Source organism: Peromyscus eremicus, chromosome 12, assembly GCF_949786415.1.
Source record: "Peromyscus eremicus chromosome 12, PerEre_H2_v1, whole genome shotgun sequence".
Lineage (NCBI taxonomy): Eukaryota > Metazoa > Chordata > Mammalia > Rodentia > Cricetidae > Peromyscus > Peromyscus eremicus.
Genome location: NC_081428.1, coordinates 45,715,181 through 45,733,998, shown reverse-complemented (window position 1 = coordinate 45,733,998; position 18,818 = coordinate 45,715,181). Strand labels below are relative to the sequence as shown.

At 40.3% G+C, this 18,818-nt stretch overlaps 1 protein-coding gene across 1 annotated transcript in view; it reads left to right on the top strand.

Annotated features, from left to right (window-relative positions):
* Positions 1–18,818, top strand: part of Myh15 (myosin heavy chain 15) — a 125,401-nt gene that overhangs the window by 72,308 nt on the left and 34,275 nt on the right. Inside the window, exons 27-31 of the mRNA XM_059277732.1 lie at positions 1,088–1,477; positions 7,011–7,137; positions 11,709–11,827; positions 14,516–14,712; positions 17,424–17,773. Of these exons, the coding sequence (XP_059133715.1) occupies positions 1,088–1,477; positions 7,011–7,137; positions 11,709–11,827; positions 14,516–14,712; positions 17,424–17,773 (1,183 nt within the window). The remainder of the gene's footprint in view (positions 1–1,087; positions 1,478–7,010; positions 7,138–11,708; positions 11,828–14,515; positions 14,713–17,423; positions 17,774–18,818) is intronic.

Here is an 18,818-nt window from a genome sequence, read left to right as displayed (position 1 = left end):
AAAATTTTGTGTGTGCCTTAACGATTCTCTAAAAATTATTTATGAAGACACGCTTCTGAGGATTTTGAGCCAAGCACAGTATTATTGGAGATAAATATTTCAGATTCAGTAACTAGTTGTCAGGGACCACATTTGCTTGTGGGTAGAAATTACATTTTAGAAGCACTTGCCCTGGGATACCTTGTATACAAAACTGGTGGACTGCTTAGCTGGCGTGATCTAGAGAAATAGCTTTCTCTAAGCCAATTTATTTGATGTAAAGGAAAACATTTTGTAAATAGTCTTTGCTTTTCTTCCCGTCTCTCCTAACCTGTGCCTATTTACTTAAGGTGTTAGTGAATATTGCCACTCTTGCTGCACTGAATATGGTGACTCTGTGAAGGTTTCCAGCACTTTTTACCGCTGCACTGGAGCATCTGGAGCTCCAAGTGTTCTGTCAACACTTTGGCTAATACCCCTGTCTGTAATGGCATCCCAGATGACTGTTCACCTCAGTAGTTCCCATTCCTCCACCAATTCTAATTCACCACTGCAAATCTACTACTTGGAATCTGAGGACTAAGAGACCAATTAACCAACTTGGCTTGCCACATGGGTAGGGTTGATAGATGTTGTTCCTGGAGGGCAAGTTGCTTGAATGGGTGTTGATTCTACTGTCAGTTTTGCAGAGTCTATAATTATTAAGAGGGTTAACAAATTTCAGAAAGATATTGCAGATATAATTCACTATGCCATATTTTTGTCAGCTCCCTATGTAAATTGTTCTTGGCATTTGAAAGAGGTCCTTTTTTAAAAAACGGGGGTGCTCTTTATTAAGAATCTCCCTCCTTGTATAATTTAATGATATTGCCTATAATGCAGGGCTGGGGACCTGGAAGAATTGAAAATTATAATTATGCTTCTTGGTACGGCTTTGGCGAAAAATTGCTTAATTTCTTGGTGTTGAATTTCCTTTAGTTATAAAAGAGGAAAGAAAAAAATGTCACATTTGTTTTTTAAGTTGAGACAAAATAAATGTAACAACCTTGTTGCATATAGAAATATGTCATAAGTAATTATTAAAAGTCAAAATTATTTATTCTTCCAGGCTCAAATACTAAATTTGAAAGAGGAACTGGAAAATGAAAGGACCACTAGAGCCAAGGTGGAAAGAGAGAAAGCTGACCTCACCCAAGACTTAGAAGATTTGAAGGAGAGGCTAGAAGAGGCAGGGGGCACCAGTTTGGCTCAGATGGAGGTAACCAAGCAACAGGAAGCAAGATTTCAGAAGCTTCGCCATGACATGGAGGAGACTACGAGACACTTTGAGGCAACCTCTATCTCTTTGAAAAAGAGACATGCAGAGAACCTGGCTGAGCTTGAAGGCCAGGTAGAACATTTACAGCAGGTCAGGCAGGTGCTAGAACAAGAAAAGAGTGAGCTGCAGTTACAAGTGGATGACCTCCTGACCCGTGTCGACCAGATGGCCAGAGCAAAGGTAGACATTTCCAAGCCTTCCTTAGAGGCATCTGAACACAGAAGTAGCAGGGGAGGGGAAGGCAAAGAAAATTCTGAATGATAACTGGAAACGTTGGCTAATGGAAGGGGCAAGGTTTTCCTGTGCATTATTACAGGGATTGAACCTTGTCTTTCACATGCTATGCAAGTACTCTACTGCTGAGTTATAGCCCCAGACACCTTGGCATTTTCTAAATTTTGAGACAGGCTCTTATCAAGTTGCCCAGGGTAGCCTGAAAAAACTCTGTATCTCAGAAGGGCTTTGAAATTGCAACAGGTCTGAAGTCATGGTGGCTGCCCTGCCCAGTGATTCTCCTGGGCATCACAATAGTGGAGAATTGAAATTTGCAGCTGCAGCAGACCCTCTGTAGTTCTGTCTGAACTCCCAAGCTCTTCAAAACATATTTTAAATTTAAGGTGGATATAACTACATCTTCATACTTCTTGTACTTTCTGGACCTATGTAGTTAACAGTGTATGGATATCATCAAAGAGTGTCTGTTATATTGTTGGTTTGAGCCACATATGGGTTGGCAGGAAAGAAAAGCATTGGCATGCAGGCAGTAGACACTTAGAATATCCCTGGGCAGTGAGTCTTGAAGTCCACCGAGCAACATTGGCCTTTTCTTTAAACTTCTTGGCACTTGAGGTTTTCACATTCTGGTCTTGTGCTAGATGGAGCAGCAGATGAGGTTGATACAATAGCTATTCAACTGGTTAAACAGTGAAATATGCTTAAATTCATGAGCACAGAAGGTTACTGAAAACTGGCAAATATGTAAACAAAAGAATTTTTTTTGTTCATCTTTGGAAACTGCTGAAAAATTAAATAATTATTTTGAAAACTCAAATTGCAATAAAGCATCTATGTTAGCCCCCACCCCCAAAGTCTCTATGTAGTTCATCTCTGCTCTTTCTTTTCATCCCTGCGACCTGTCTTTACTTCCCCAGACTTTGCTGAAAGTGTTCCCTTAAGTTGTTCTCTCAGAGATCAGTAGTGGCCTCACTGTCCACAAGTCGGCACATGTGAAAGCAAACCCACCACGTTCACCTGCAGCAGGCTATTCCTTTTGTGCATTTCTACCCCTGGCACCTGTTCTTCCAACCAGCCAGGCTCTAAGCCTCAAACACATGCTTCTTTGTCTGTTCTTTGCTTTCCAATTTCTTATTGGTCAGTTCCTCACTGTCTTCCTGCTTTCTCCTCTCTGGTTGGTCTCTTATCACTTTGCAACTGGACTCTTTTGGGTTCCTAAATTATCGTTTTTGTTTCTAACCTTTCATTATTCCAACCCATCCAATACAATACCGATATAATACTTTTCTAAAGTATGAATTTATGGAGTTTTGAATTTCAAATGCCTGCTTTCAAGATAATCTAGGACCTATTGTAAGGTTCAGCCTCTGTTGCTGCCAGTTCTAGATTCCGTTACTTTATTTCATTTCCATTCAAATTAAAATGTTTGTCTTTCACTAAATATCCACTTCCCCATCAGCTCGCTTTCTTTTTCTCTTTTTCTCTCTCTCTCTTCCTTCCTTCCTTCCCTCCTGCCTTCCTTTCTTTCCTGTCCTTTTTTCATTTGTTCATTCACTTTTTGTTTGTTTTTTTGAGACAGAATCTCATCATGTAACTTTGTCTAGCCCGAAACTCACTAATTCACTATGTAGACCAGGCTGGCCTTGAACTCACAAAAATTCACCTGCCTCAGCCTCCCAGCTACTGGGATTAAAGTTGTGTGCCACTACACCCTGGCAACCATCAGTTTTTTTCTATGCTAATTCTCTTCTCTGGAATATTCAAGTTGTTTTTTCTGTATTAAAATTTTACCCGTTCTAGAGTTCTTGTAGCACTTTTGGGATATCTCTCGGACTGTTGCATTTCATCATCTTTTAACTTTTCTTAGAGAAAAGCTTCTCTACAGCAGAAACTATATCTTATTGTGTTCATGCTTACAGTGCTTTGTGCAATCCATGCAGTGGCTGGCATTAGTATCTGCCTTTTGCCCTCAGTGCCGCATTTAGACAGCAGAGATTGGCCTTGTCTCCTAATATAGGCATGTGTGTATATGATCACATTCTTTTGTGCTTCATATAATTTTGATAATATAAATTGGTTCTGTGGACTGAAAAATGGCTTCGTAGGTAAAGGTGCTTGCTGCCAACCCTGAGGACCCAAGTTCTATCTCTGGGGCCCACTTACTGGAAGAAGAGAACTGAATCCAACAAGTCATCTTCTGACTTCCACATGAGTTCTGTGGCAGTTGTGTGTGCCTATGTGTGCTCAGTGTGCCTATGTACACACACACACACACACAAAAATTAAATTGTGCTCATTCTTAAAGGCATAATTTTAATCATTTCCCAAGTTATATTGGTAAAACTGTCAGTGCTCAATGGGAGTTAAAGCATTTTTAAATGAAAAGTATTCTGATAAAGAGCTCCAGGGCAATTTAGAAGTGATAGGAATTATCATAATTGGTTTTTTTTTGGGGGGGGATACGTCATATTTAGTCTTCTTAACAAGGGGAATTAAGATGGATGTGCATTCCATTAACTTCCTCATCTCTCATATCAAAATTAGTTATTTATCTTTAGGCTTAAATTGAAATTCTTTTGAAGTTGCAATTCTTTTGCAAGCTATATTCCTGTATAGGCAACTTGTAAATAAATATCCATATGATCTATTGCAAATCCTGATTATAAAGTGCTTTATTAATTAAAAATACCATGCCAGTTGCTAGCACTTCTTGTAGATACACACCATGTAAAGCTATGCCTAAAGGAAACATTGCTTTTCTGTCTCCCCAGGTAGGTTGATAACCTGTAAGTATCTACAGCTCAGCAAGCTCTCGTCACATGGGTGTCTCCTAAAATCCTGGCACTCTGTGGCTCATTTTCTTGCTTTTTACCAGTGAGAAGCATTATAGGTACCCATCACCTTTCATTCTTTTCAAATAGATATGTATATGTAACACAGTATACCCAAACTATGAACATTAGTGCATTTTACAACCCTCTATGAGCTTCTAAAAAGCAAGCTCAGTAATATCTTACTTTCTGCAAATCAGCATATATAAATCCAAACCCACCGCCTCCTCCTGAAGCAGGTGCTTCCTTTGGCATCCCTGTCCCTGGCACCCAGTTTTCCCTGGTTCTTCATTTGTAAGCAGAGACATTATCCAAAAAACCCATAGGTTGGAGTCATTTCTCATCAGAGATTTAAAAGAAAGATAGTTTATATAGTAATATAACATAGTAATACATTTATCAGTCTTTTAAGAGACCCAGGACTCAGACAGTGTGTGTCAACCAGTGCATCTATCATTTAATCTTTAACATGTCCTTCATGACCACTTCTTCATGTGATAGATATCTAAGAATTTAATATTTTTGTGTTTTCTTTCATATTTTTTCTTCACTGGCAGACAGGCAATTTCAGTTCAAATCCCAAATCTGATTCTTTCTGTCTCTCTGAATGTGATCAGGATAAGTCTCTGGGATACTGTTTTGTTTTAGAAAACTAAGTCACCTTAGACTTCTGAGGAATAGTGTGAAGAAAGAAACAAATGTGCCAACTGTAATTGTCAAAATCATTTTCGGATATGTGACCAAGCATATTCAACCTTGAAGATATGGTTTGCAATTGTGGGTGACCTGAAAATGGCTACATTGATCATGGTTGCATCTTTCTTTCATTGTGTGTAGAGTGTTTGTTAATTAATTAAGCACACCTGGCAGTTAACATTGACGCTATGGCCACCATTATCCTGGTGGTATTGTATGACAATCTGGTCATTGATTCTCTACCAGGTTTGGCTTCTCAACTACCAAAAAGCCTATGTGCACTGTAGAGCATCCATAAGCTGGAACTTCATGGTATTAGCCTCCCAACAGATATGCGCTGGAATTGGTTCTCCTTCTTCTTTGCTAACCTTAGGGTGATATCCTATCCAAGTGATAAAACAAATACTTGGGTTGTATTTTATGAGGAAAGTTTGAGTATGACTTCAGTCTCTACATCAGCCAAACTCTTACTAAAGTCTACAATAATTTGAACGTTGTAGGCATTTATTAAGTGCCCATTGTATATCAGGTATTCATTTGGGGATGTAAGAAGGTAAAGTTAGTAATTGATTGTGGGAAGTTTAGAATACTTACTTGCATAAGTTTAAAGAGAGCTCCAATACAACAATCTTCAACACAGCACACACTCCAACTAGAAATGGCCCCAAAGTTTCCCGCTGGTCTTATCCTGTACTGCCTCTAAATTTGCCTGATCTTGACCATTAGTGTTTTATAACAATTAAGCTAGCATTGCAATGATCAGATTCACCACCATCTTTCACCATTTCACAAGTTCTCAGTGTTTCCTCAAAAACCAGAGTGTATGATCTCTCATTTCCTTATTTAATTTCTATAGTCTCCTCTCTTTAGAGAGATAATGCGTTTATGGTTTTTTTTTCTTCAGAAATCGAAATTCAACACATATTCTAAAGAGCCTAGGAAAGTATTAATTAACTTCTGTTGTAGTTATTTTACTATTACTGTCATCAGTAGGGAAGATAGAAGAAGGCACCTGAAAATTACTTATAGATGAGTTTCACAAAAGCCATAGAACCACAGAGCACACCAATGTAATTTATCATTTTTGTTCACATAAATAGGGAGAAAGCAAACTACAATTAATTCTTAGATAGTCACCATCTCCAATCTTGCATTTATCCCTCTCTGAGGACCTTGAGAGCCAAATTACTTGCATGAGTTTCCAGAGTGTGACAAGAACCTGGTGATTAGACTGGTTGCTTAAATCAGGGAGAAGTAGGAAAACTAATCTATCCCTTTCAGTAAGCATGAAAAGCCAATTCAGAGAAGTTAAAGTTTGAAACTGAAATGTTAGCAGGATTGTCTTGAGCCTCAACCCTCTTGACCAGGTAATGAAGTTTCTTAGGCAGGTTTCATACTAAGATACTGAAGCTGTCTGATCTGTCTACTTTCTCCTGTTAACCCTGCTCATCCTTCTAGATTTCTTTCTACACCCTTCCCTTCCCTATCCATATTTTTTCTTATTTTTCCCCCTCTACTATATTTAAACTTTATTCTAGGCACCATAGATCTGGTATCAAGTAGACAATTTACCCCCAGGAGACATATTTCAGTGGGAAGGGAAAGCTAAATATTTAATATAGTATCATGAAATGATTATATCTGGCACTACATTGTTATTTGACATGCTTCCTTCTCAAAAGACTGTAGAATTCTAGAGAGGCTCCTAAAAGCCAGGGAGTGGGATTTGAGTCTGAAAAGCTTTGCCTTTTTCTTTTCAAGGTACTAACCTTGGGATTTGTTGTGCTTGCTTACTTTAAAAGATACATTTTCCTAGTGCTGGCAAGTGGCCTTTACCCCAGAAGCAGAAGAACTCATACAGGTTCCAAAGCAAAGCATCACCGCCCTCCCAATGCAGCTAATTTATTGTGGACTTTTTCTGCCAAGACTAACCCTTCTTTTGCAATGCACAGGCAAATGCTGAGAGAGTCTGCAGTGTGGCTGAAAGGCGCTTGAATGAAGCAAACACAAAACTGAATGAGGTGACTCAGTTAGCAAATGACCTGACAGCACAGAAGACGAAATTTCAGAGTGAGAGCGGTGAGTAGACGTGCTGCCTCCCCTGTGAGTAACCCAAGAGACTCACGAGGTACAGCTGAAAGGATAAGTACCCAGAGACCAGTGGGCATGAAAAGATTCTAGGGGGTGGGAATAATGCCTGGGGGTTACCTTGCAGATGCATCCAATCTTTTGACACAATAGTGACTTCTTTTCCAAGGTTGTGTTCAAGAACTGTGCAGTCTAGATACAAAATATATTATCCCACAAAATCTTTTTTAGCGATTTAAGTAAGCTTATCATTTTGCATCAAGCCATATTCATAGCTGTCCTGAGGGAAGTTGGACATGTCTGAATGTCCAACATGCTTCTTGGTTGGGAAAGGTCAGCACTCTGCTGTTTTGAGAGGCCCTGCCAAGCAGAAAAGCAATGTGAAATTGTCAGAGTAAGTCTCAAGATCAAAAGATAGCTGGACTGTCCATGGTGCCTATTAGACATGATCCTTAGTATGACTTCTACCTCACTGAATCATCTTTAATCACGAGCCTAGGTCATATTTATACTCAACAAAATCCACAACTGATGCAATACTATGGTTGTTCTTCTGTCATCTCTGGTGTTCTCTACCTGTTGCCTCTCTCAGTCTGCTTTAGCAACACAGACCTCTATGAGATACTTTAAACTCCAGGAACATGCCTAACCTCGAGTCGTAGACTACCTGTTCTGTCTTCCTGGAGCACTTTATTCACTCCACGGAGGCTTGGGGATGACGGTTAGCCAAGGAGCTATGGTGGTTAAGTTAAGACACTCCTCAGATAACATGGTGTCTGGACACTGTTAACCCACCCCCTCAATGTCCTTCTGTACTACTTTTCCCTTCACATAGACTTCCTACTTGACATAATGACTGTCCTCATCCGCCAGAATATAAGTTCTAAGAGGGCAGGGATTCTATATTGTTCACTGACATATGTCCATCACTTAGAACACTGTTTGGTAGTTGGTGTTATATAAATATTTGATTAAAAATTAAATATAGAAAAGTGTCCTATGGCTATTAGTACCAATCATTATTGATTATTTAAAATTTATAAGTTTTTATATTATAATAATCTATTTGGGATCTATTGAGATCCCTAATAATCTATTGGGAAAAAATGTAACATAAAATTTTTGTTTGTTTGTTTTTGGTTTTTTTGAGACAGGGTTTCTCTGTGTTGTTTTGGAGCCTCTCCTGGAACTCCCTCTGTAGACCAGGATGGCCTCGAACTCACAGAGATCCTCCTGCCTCTGCCTCCTGAGTGCTGGGATTAAAGGCGTGCACCACCACCGCCCGGCCAACATAAAGTTTTTTGTGTCTTATATGCTCAGTCATTTGTAATCTCTGTTCATAATCCATTAAATAAATGGACAGTAGTCTAATTAGCCTTATCTTTATTTGTTTACTGTGATTAGCATGAGAATAGATATCTGTCTATAATTATATTTACTTTCAATAGTATGTTTTCAGAGGTAGAATTTTTAGGTCAACAAAAATGCACAATATATTTGTAATTTCCAGAGATAGAGAGTTCTAAATACTGAAGGTCATAGACTTTATAGGGCTATTCTGTAAATATGCTCCTTTTTATATTCTAGATCTAGAGTATTAAAATAAAATTTTATAGATCAAGAGATGTCTGAACTGAAGGTTTTTGTTGAGATGTTCCAGATACTAACCAAAAATAAAAGGACAAATTTGTTACCATTACCAGCAATATGGCCAGATCATACTTGGACAAATGTCTGCAAGATCTCAAGGCAGGCTATATATATAATGACAACATAAGGGGCATGGATTGCTTACACTGAACTACTACTACTTACACTGACTGTGGATAATGGGGCAAGCTAACAGCTAGGAAGAAAGAGAAGTACTGGGCAGTAAGGACAGTCTATGAGAGGAAACTCTCGCGCTTCTTGATTACTTCTGCAAGGCTAAAGAGGTGCTGTCTCCATGACCAATGCGACATATATAGAAAAGAAATGTGGAATGGTGTTTCATTGTACACACACACACACACACACACACAAACACACATGCACACACACCTTATAGACTTAGCCAGAAGCTGTCAGTTAAACTAAACCTCTCTTTTATTCTCTTCCATTCTCCCACCTGAGTCTAAATTTAGAACATTTTCATTCTTTATTTATCAAAGATCAGGGCTAAAAGAAAATGAGTTAGAAAAGTGGGAAACCTAGAAATCTAGAAAAGGGAATTATTTTTGGTTCTTATAAGGACACCAAATAGGATCCTTTTCCTATGCCAATGGGGGCATATACCTGTTGGCCTTGTTATGCATTCTGCTGTTTAATAATTCTTCTTAGGAATGTCTCTCCTGCATTTCATTTCAACCTCCCCTCCCCTCCCCACTCTTTCTGGGCCTAGGCTCCAGACCTTCTGCTTTTTCTTTTTCTCTTTCTTTCTTTCTTTCTTTCTTTCTTTCTTTCTTTCTTTCTTTCTTTCTTTCTTTCTTCCTTCCTTCCTTCCTCCTTCCTTCCTTCCTTCCTTCCTTCCTTCCTTCCTTCCTTCCTTCCTTTCTTTTATTGGCTGCTGCTATCCAAGTTTCTCATGTCTGCTTTCAGATGAGACCCGTACAACACATGGTCACTTTCGCCACCAGTGGGCATGGCTTCTGTGATGAAAGTGATTTCTTAGCCTCCACCCACTAATAGACTTGAGTTTCAGGGATCCCTTGAAAATGGTGTTTTACCGAGTGACTGTTGATACGTGGATCACAGATCCCCAGTGAGCCTCAAGAATCTTTGGGAGGGGGATGTCTCTGAGATTAAAACAACCTCAGTAGGATACATAAAACCTGTTTGCTCTTTGAAATCTGTTTCCATTCGCATTGATGGTGCCTAAGCAATGATGATGAAAAGAGCTGGAGCCTCCCCCAAGCCCAGCCAGTAGCATTATGATGCACCAGTGGCCACATTCTCTAATAGGTACTCACACTTTAAAAGTTTCACTTAAGAATGTCCTTAATGAAGCAAAAGAATTAAGCTTTATCATCCTCTCAACTCTAAGTATGCATCTTTAATATTTTGTGTGATAAAACAAGAAATAAGTATAAAGAACTATTTCAGGCTGAAAATATTGATTGTCTCAAGTTCTGGCCTGAGCTACTGTCTTAACGTTTTTTTTTTGTTTTTTGTTTTTTGTTTTTTTTAACACATAGTTTTGCTGTGTATCCAGTCTAGCCTTGGGTTTGAAAGCCCCCTACTTCTGCTCCCTGACTCCTGGAATTGCAGTGTGTATCATTACCAGTGGCTTTTTCAGGGAACAGTATCTTAACTTGAAAAGACAATTGAGAATCAAACTATGCTTATTCAGATCAATATATTTTGCAGTTATTTTCTAAAAATTAGCAACAGAAGCTTGCCACTTCAAGCTTTTAGTCAAACTGAGAATTTAGAAAATATGTATATGGCATCACAACCTTTAAAGCTTTCAGTTGTTAAAGACATTTCTGCAAACATGATTTTTATTTTGCTTGTGACTTTAGGATTCATTACACATGCATGTATGTATGTATGTAGATATATTCCTTCTTCCTGGGTTTCTCAGTACATGGCTCTTAATATGCTTAGGATCTCTGATGTGATGAGTGTTTTTTATGCTAATGAGGAGTCTGATATGCTAATGAGGAGGCTGGTATCAGGGCTTCCTAGACAACTTCAGGAAAGGGCCTGGCCTCCAGAAAAACCAAGACATTTATAGAATGTGGTACTTTTAGATCTACCTGACCTCTCTGGAGAAGAGAAGGAGTAAAGGCTTAACTGACCAGCAGTGGGAAGTGATTTATTTGACATATCTGTATAAAAAAAGCCTCAAAATAACATAAAATCAGAACTACAGTGACTAGAACCAAGGACTTCATTGCTGAAGAAATGGAGGCTTCTGGAGGGTGGCAGAGTGGAGCGGGTCCACATGGAAGCTCTGTGCACCTTCTCCACACTTGGTCCAATGTGTCTCTTTCCTCTGGCTGGCTATTCAGTTTTAGTCTTTAGAATGTCCTTTTTAATAAATAGGTAAACAGTGCTCACTTAGGTGAACTTGAGGATAGTGCTGTGGGAATCCTGACTCATAGCTGATGGGTCAGAATGTATGTATGACAGTTGAAGATTGACATGTTGATGGGGCATCCAGGCAATTGGCATCTGGAAAGGGGACAGCTGGGACTAAGTTCTGATATGTTGAGCTGTTTTTTCCTTTGCAGAAGGAGTGACATAAGGATCCAGTACTGAACTATGAGAGTTAAACTACTTCTACACCTATATTAGTAGTTTATCTGTATCTAGAACACAGAAAGCTCTAAATAAAGGTGCTGATGCTATCTGTTATCAACTCATGCTTACTGCTAAAAATTGATTCTTTTAAGGTTCCCTTCTATGTTTGGGAAAGGCTCATTGTTCTGGTTTTGCAAGCATGGGATTTCTCAGGCCTTCTCTAAATATAGAACAGTATTTAGGTAGGAGTCCTTGCGAGGGTCCTGAAAGCCAATGCGCAGGAATGGTAATCACTTAGAAGAACCATAATTAACTTATCCTTTGAAACCTTTGCCCAGGTGAGTTCTTAAGAAGACTGGAAGAAAAGGAGGCTCTGATAAGCCAACTTTCCAGGGAAAAGAGCAACTTTACTCTGCAAATTGAAGAACTGAGAGGACAGCTAGAAGAAGAGACCAGGGTAATGTGTCAATCATCTCTCACCAGTCACGCGGTGTTTTAAAAAAAAACAACAACCAAAAACAATGCTTGGCGGTAAGCCTCAGGATGTTCTCCTGAGAAAGAGAAAACGGGAAGCGCCTAGTGGGGAATTCACATGTTACTCCTTGTTTGTACCACAAAGAACTCTGATAACTAAGGAATTTTGTTTATCATCAAAATTTCATCTGTAGTTTGTCAGATTTAGGGCAAGAAAGGTGTGTGTTTCCATCATGCTTCTTATTTGAACTGAAGGTCATTGAAGGTTGATCATTTAATCATCCACCAAGAAGTGGTTTATTACCAGTGAGTTTTACTATATGGATGTGTAAGAGTTTACTCCTATTTGTTATTTTCTGATTTTTTTTTTTGTTTTGCTTCTCATTTCTCTTCTGATTTACTTTTGTGGTTTGGTGGTCTTCTGTTGTGATAAAGTTTGATTCTTTTTATTATTTATACACTTGCGTTACCATTGAGTTTTATTATACATTTGTGCCCCATCATTTTTTCCTGGGGAGACATAAAGAAACATCTATTCACCACAGATAGAGAAGGTACCAACATATTAAAGAGAAGATTTCTTCCAGGTCCAGTATGGTAGACCAATGAGTTTATTGGGGTTACCTACAGGAATATGGGTGACTGGGAGATGTCACCAGGAAGATCCCTGGGAGACTTCTGGGCAGCTATACCAGAAGAGTCCCATATCATGAAGCTCTCAAAAAAGCTTCACCATTGAAAAGTCCTAGTGGGTGACATACTGGCAGCTAGACTACCTCAAACTCCCCACAGTCCCTGTCAACTTTCCACTTCTTTGCACCTGAGAAGGATAGGAACCTTCCTGGGCTATCACCAAGAGATTCGTGACCCATGTCAGCTCCCAAAGGTTGTGAGCCCATGGGCCTTTCCTCTCCCATTACAACCCAATGGTAATAAGGCCCAGCCTCTGGAGAACCTGAAAGTGATCATAGCCGCTCTGCTCCGAGATGGCAACCGTCATGTCCTATCCAGACCACACAGTGCGTGACAGTGTACGAGGGCTTTCGTAATGGTACTTCTTTTTGTTGTTGTTGTTGTTGCTTTTCGAGACAGGGTTTCTCTGTGTTGCTTTGAGCCTTTCCTGGATCTCACTCTGTGGGCCAGGTGGGCCTCGAACTCACAGAGATCCGCCTGCCTCTGCCTCCCGATTGCTGGGATTAAAGGTGTGTGCCACCACCGCCTGGCCCCTTCATAATGGTGCTTCTTGCCCTTCCATGTGGAGTTGCATTTCTTCTTTAGTTCTCTGTCCTTCTTAGGAGACCAGTCTCACAATGACGAGTCCTCTCCCCTTTGTATTACCCTGGATTGCCTTTATTTCTCCTTCATTGTTTAAGCTCTCAGAACTTGATTAGGACATTCCATCTCTTCCTGGTTCGTAAAGTTTCTTCTGGGAGTCTGCTGTTAGTCTAATTGGAGTTCCTCACATGTGAATTAGTACAGCTTTTCTAGTTTTATAACTCTCTCTCTCTGACTTGGATTTCTAACTTAGTTGTGTATGTATAATATCATGGTGCAGACTTTTATTGGTCAAAACTATTTGGTGTCTTCTCAGAACTCTTAGAATCTGGTGCCTGTTATCTTTTCCAAGACCAGTGAGATTCCACAGATAATCTTGTTGCATATCCCACCCTCACTTATGAGATTCACACAATTTGAGTATTTTTACTTAATGATAGTTCATAAGTCTTGGGAGTTTTCTTCATACATCTATGCTCATTCTTTCAACATCTTTGGGTGTTGCTGCTCCTCATTCACCATTGGGGGATATGTGGCTAAGGATGCCATCAGCTCAGCCATGTGCTTACAGACAGGAGCCTGCCTAAGATGCTGCTTTTTTGTTTTGTTTTGTTTTTCAACTTTGTCAAAAAGACTCATGGTGGCTTATGGAAACCTTAGTCTCTTCAAGAGGTTATCTCCGGAGGATGATACCATCTGGTTAGCCAGACCATCATTTAAGTGATAGAAATGTTCATTAAAATCTGCTCTGTTGTCCAACAAATACAGAACGTACTCTAATGCTATAGTTATCTAACTGTAAACATAGGGGCTTTATTTTTCTGATGAATAGAGTGAAGTAGATAGATTAAATCTTCCTCTTTCTGGTTCAAACAAAATCTGACTGACATATTGTTAAATATAAATCATAGTACCTAAATGATATTAAATACTACTTTCATGTTTCCTACTATATCTATATGCCAAGCCTTTTTGATATTGAAATCTATGTAGTCAGCCTGACATTTCCTTGAATATAAGTTTCATTCCTGCTTTAATGACAGTTTAGACACTTTGTCCCTTTTGCCATTTACCAAAGTCTTTCTTTAGTATTACCTGACTGGGTTTAAGTTCAACTTGAATTTCTTTTCTTTTTTGGTTTTTCGAGACAGGGTTTCTCTGTGTAGCTTTGCGCCTTTCCTGGAACTCACTCTGTAGATCAGGCTGGCTTTAAACTCACAGAGATCCACCTGTCTCTGCCTCCTGAATGTTGAGATTAAAGGTGTGCACCACCACTGCCTGGCTTTCAACTTCAATTTTATAGTGTTAGATTGACTTGAAAAGTATGTCACTTGCAAGGATCTCATTGCTCATGGTAAAACATGCCTGTGTTTTTAGAAAAGTATTTCTTTGACAGTCTCAGAGTGCCTTGGCCCATGCCCTGCAATCGGTCAAGAATGACTATCACCTTCTACGAGAGCAGTATGAGGAAGAGCAAGAGGTCAAGACTGAGCTGCACCGGGCTCTCTCCAAGGTCAACAAGGAAACAGTGCAGTGGAGAGTGAAGTATGAACACGACACCATCCAGAGAACTGAGGACGTGGAGGAAGCCAAGTGAGTAGGTCCAGGCTCTTCTCAACCTGGAGTCGGTCCCATGCAGGAGAATGAGTGTAACGACGGTGTCTCCCATGGTATGTGCTTAACAGGTCTTCCCTGAGTTTTTAAATAAGTCAAAGACAAAATCTGAAATAGGCACTGCTGTCAAGAAGCACATACTCCAGAGGGGCCAAAATATTATAACATAGGTGATTGAGACTATAAGACAGTCTTCGAGAAAAAAGGCTCTTTCTAGGGACGTAATAAAAATTTTTCTAGAAGATGGGACTTTTGAGTTATGTTTTAAGAATTGGGCCACTGGCCCTTGAAATCCTACATTTTAGTACAACAAATAATCGATTTTATATGTGTATGTGTGTCCATCATTAGACTCCCTGGGTCTTTGGTATACGACTTGGAGACTCTCACGCATTCTGTAGGAATGGGACAGCTGGAAACATGTTAACATTTATTGTCATGTCTTATGAGTCAACGGCTCCTTTTAAAGACCCCCATCCTTGGGCCACTCCTAAAGTTAGACTACCAGGTCAATAGCTAATGACAAACAATCATTTCCAAAGGAATTCTAAAACAACTTTAGGAGTGGGAAGACTAGCTTGTTAAAGACCCAGCACCGAACGTTGAACTACAGTGTTTATTGGCTTATAGATCGAGTGACTGTGTATTTATGAAAGAAAGCATAAAACTAATTCTCCAGCTTACAGCCATTAAGGGTTCACTTAAAAGAATATGATTTGATAGCTTGGCAAAGACCCAAGAGCGATCAATGCAATTCTTTTTGGCTTCAATCAGAAATAATGTTATTTCAGTTCCTCACCTGAATTGTGATTGGGGTTGCTCTATACTTGCAGAACATCTGCTGTACTGTGTCCCAGAAGGGACAAGTGATCCATCTCTATCCACAGTAGCTCATGAAGGGCTTAAGAATGACAGTTACTAAAAATAACTGCAGCGTGAGTATTTACAAAACCCTGGACTCCAGAAAAGTGGAGCATTGACCAGAAACGCCTCTTTATATCCAAATCTGTCACTCACTTCTAAATTGGCTTTTTGTTTGTTTTCTGTTTAATGATTGAAGATTTCAAGTGAAAGTTTCTACTGATCATTCTAGTTGATAGCTGATTCTTTGGGGGTTGGATAGAAAGGAAGGAAAGAATGTAGAGAGTACATTTTGATCACATATATTTGTTGTAATTGGTTCTGTAGTAGGTGATAGCCAAAGAAAAATATTGGGTAACATGGTAATAGTTGAATGGTTTTGTTTTTATATTATTTGAATATTATATAAATAAGCTTCTACTGTATCATACTTTTTCTCCTAATCACCCTGGCAAGGCAAGCAGCTACAGAGAAGTGGAAGGTCCTGTGATTTTCAGTTGGAGAGTGAAAGATCCTCTCCCCTGAACGTATTTAGTGGTTCTGCTCTGAGGATAATAATTTTAGCTTTTTAATCTCTCATATCCCTTTTTATAAGCTAGGCAGCTGAGTAAGTACATGCTGCTGGCAAGTTAAGGTGTAAACAGTAGTCGTTGTATTAAATGTAGAGCAACTTATCAATGAAATGAAAGGGATTAGTACATCCAGTTTGCTATGGAATTTCCCCGTCATATATTAAAAGTCTCCAGTCTTAGTGAAAACCCTCAGTCCTGGGAAAACCAGCATAGTTAGTAATCCAAACCAGAGCGATTTTCTGGTGTCGATCACTGTAGGTGTAGTCAAAATACACACGGTGATTTCAGCAGCCTACTCAGCTGGTGTAAGCGTAAGAGTCTCCTGTTAAGGAAATGTTTCAAAGGATGACATTATAAAGCCAGCGAACAAGGAAGGAGTAGAGCCCAGAGCCTTCCAGATAACAAGCACAGATTGGATTGTTTTAGAACCCTCCACACAGGGAGCTTATCACACTGCTTTGGGGGCTAGTTGTGTGGTACTTGCGAATTACTCAAGTCCTTTCTCAGATAGCTACAGGAGAGCAAAAGCTTTGGCACCATGGAAGAAAACATGTTCATTTTAGTGAAGGCGTACAAGTGCACGTCTGTGGACTTGTAGGCAAGAAAACACACTTGGTGTATTAGAATTCCCAAGAGTTCTGTACTGCTTGACAGAGGAAGTAGGCTGAGCACGTCTCTTTAACATAGAAGGTGCTGCTGGACGGCACAGAGGCTAAAATAGTGAGACCCGCTAACGGAGCGCCATGGTGGGCGGATCTGGGATGGAGGAAAAGACACTGAGAAGGGAGAACTGTCAGGGTTGGGAGGCACATGATGACGGGCAGAGGATGAGCAGGAGAGCGCAAGACAGGGGACTTCTTGATTCCATATCCAAGGAACTCCTTGGGTCTACACCAACATGCCTAAGTATTTTCACGTAGCTTACTGTTGGGAAGATGTTCAAAACAAACTTGTTTCTCCTATTTCTTATGAAATGTCAGTAAAATCTATATTAGTTATGAAAGTGTTGGGATAAGCAAATATTTCTTCGTAGGAATTCAAAGCGAGCCTGAGTTCCAGATCCAGCCTGGTAAAGGCGGGGCTGGGGATGGGGTGTAAAATCCATGTGGACACAGGAGCCAGAGGCCGGAGTCCGCAGGCAGCCGAGTCTGAGGGCCCAGTCTGAGGGCCAGGTGCTGCCTTTGCGATGGTTAAGCCAGTCACACAGGCTTGCTCTGTGCTGGTTTCAGTCACTGTACTCTTTGGCTTTCTCCTCAGGAAGAAGCTGGCGATTAGGCTGCAGGAGGCTGCCGAAGCCATGGAGGTGGCCAATGCCAGGAATGCCTCCCTGGAGAGGGCCAGGCACAGGCTCCAGCTGGAGCTGGGGGATGCCCTTTCTGACCTGCAGAAGGCCCGCTCTGTGGCAGCTGCCCTGGAGCTGAAGCAGCAGCACTCAGACCAGGCCCTGGCTGCCTGGAAGCAGAAGCAGGAGGAGGCCCAGGCGCTGCTGCAGGCCTCTCAGAAGGAGGCCCGGGCCCTCGGCACTGAGGTCCTCACCCTCAGGCACGCCTGTGAGGAAAGCACCGAGGCCCAGGAGACACTGAGGAGGCAGAACCAAGACCTTCAGGGTACTGTCAGCTGGGCTTGCAACCAAAGCAAGACACAGGGCTTGAGGAGAGCCTGGTTTGGGCGAGGCTGCCCGCCCTGAGTGGAGAGCCTTGGCATTTTCAAGTTCCCATCCATGTTTGACTTTCAAAATTTTAAAACTCATTCTGAAAATATTTACTTCAAATGTTATTTGTATTCAATTAATTCTAAAGGGAAGATTAGGGCTACATCTTTGATCTAATCCCATACTGTGGGGAAGCTACTCTGGAGAATTTCTTGATTTCCACAGCTTTACTGAGATTTTCCACATACATATTCATAGGTATATATTACCCAAATTATACATTGTTCTGTACCATTTATTTTTCATTTATCAACATATTTTGAATATAATAAAAATTTCAGTAACTCATGCTATATATTAGGTACTCTTTTACATTCATGGCTTATCCCTGAGATTAGCCTTCAAGTTAATGTCTTCGTCTACAAAATACAAGGTTAGGTGACTTGTCTGAGTCTACAGTTCATAAGTTATAGATCTGGGATTCGAGCCCAACCATCTGGGCTTCTGTCTGGGCATGCTTTACTGAGCTATGCTACCGTCCTCATCCTATGTACCTTGTGGTTCTTAGTATGCCAAGCATGGAGACAAGCCACATTCTTAAAAAGAGAAACTACATAATACTTCATAATAAGTATAACTAACACCTATCTAACTAGATCTCATTAATTTTAAACCTGATTATACATAATTCTGAGTAATTATATACTATACATTCATGCACATGTATTTATGCATATGCAAAATATCTCAGTAGGATAGATCCGTAGAAATGAATTTGCTGAGTTAAAGAAATAGACAAAATTTTTGGTATACTGCCAAAGAGCAACTAAAAGAGGCTGCCAAGTTATTCCAGAGCCTACAGTGATATGCATGAAAACCCCAAAGTGTCCTGGAAGAAGTCTGTTACTATTGGAGGTGTGGGTGAGTCCTGTCTGGGGCCCAGCGCAGTCGGTGACTAACTCACTGACTGGGCAGTGAGATGGCCTACATCAGTGGCCACG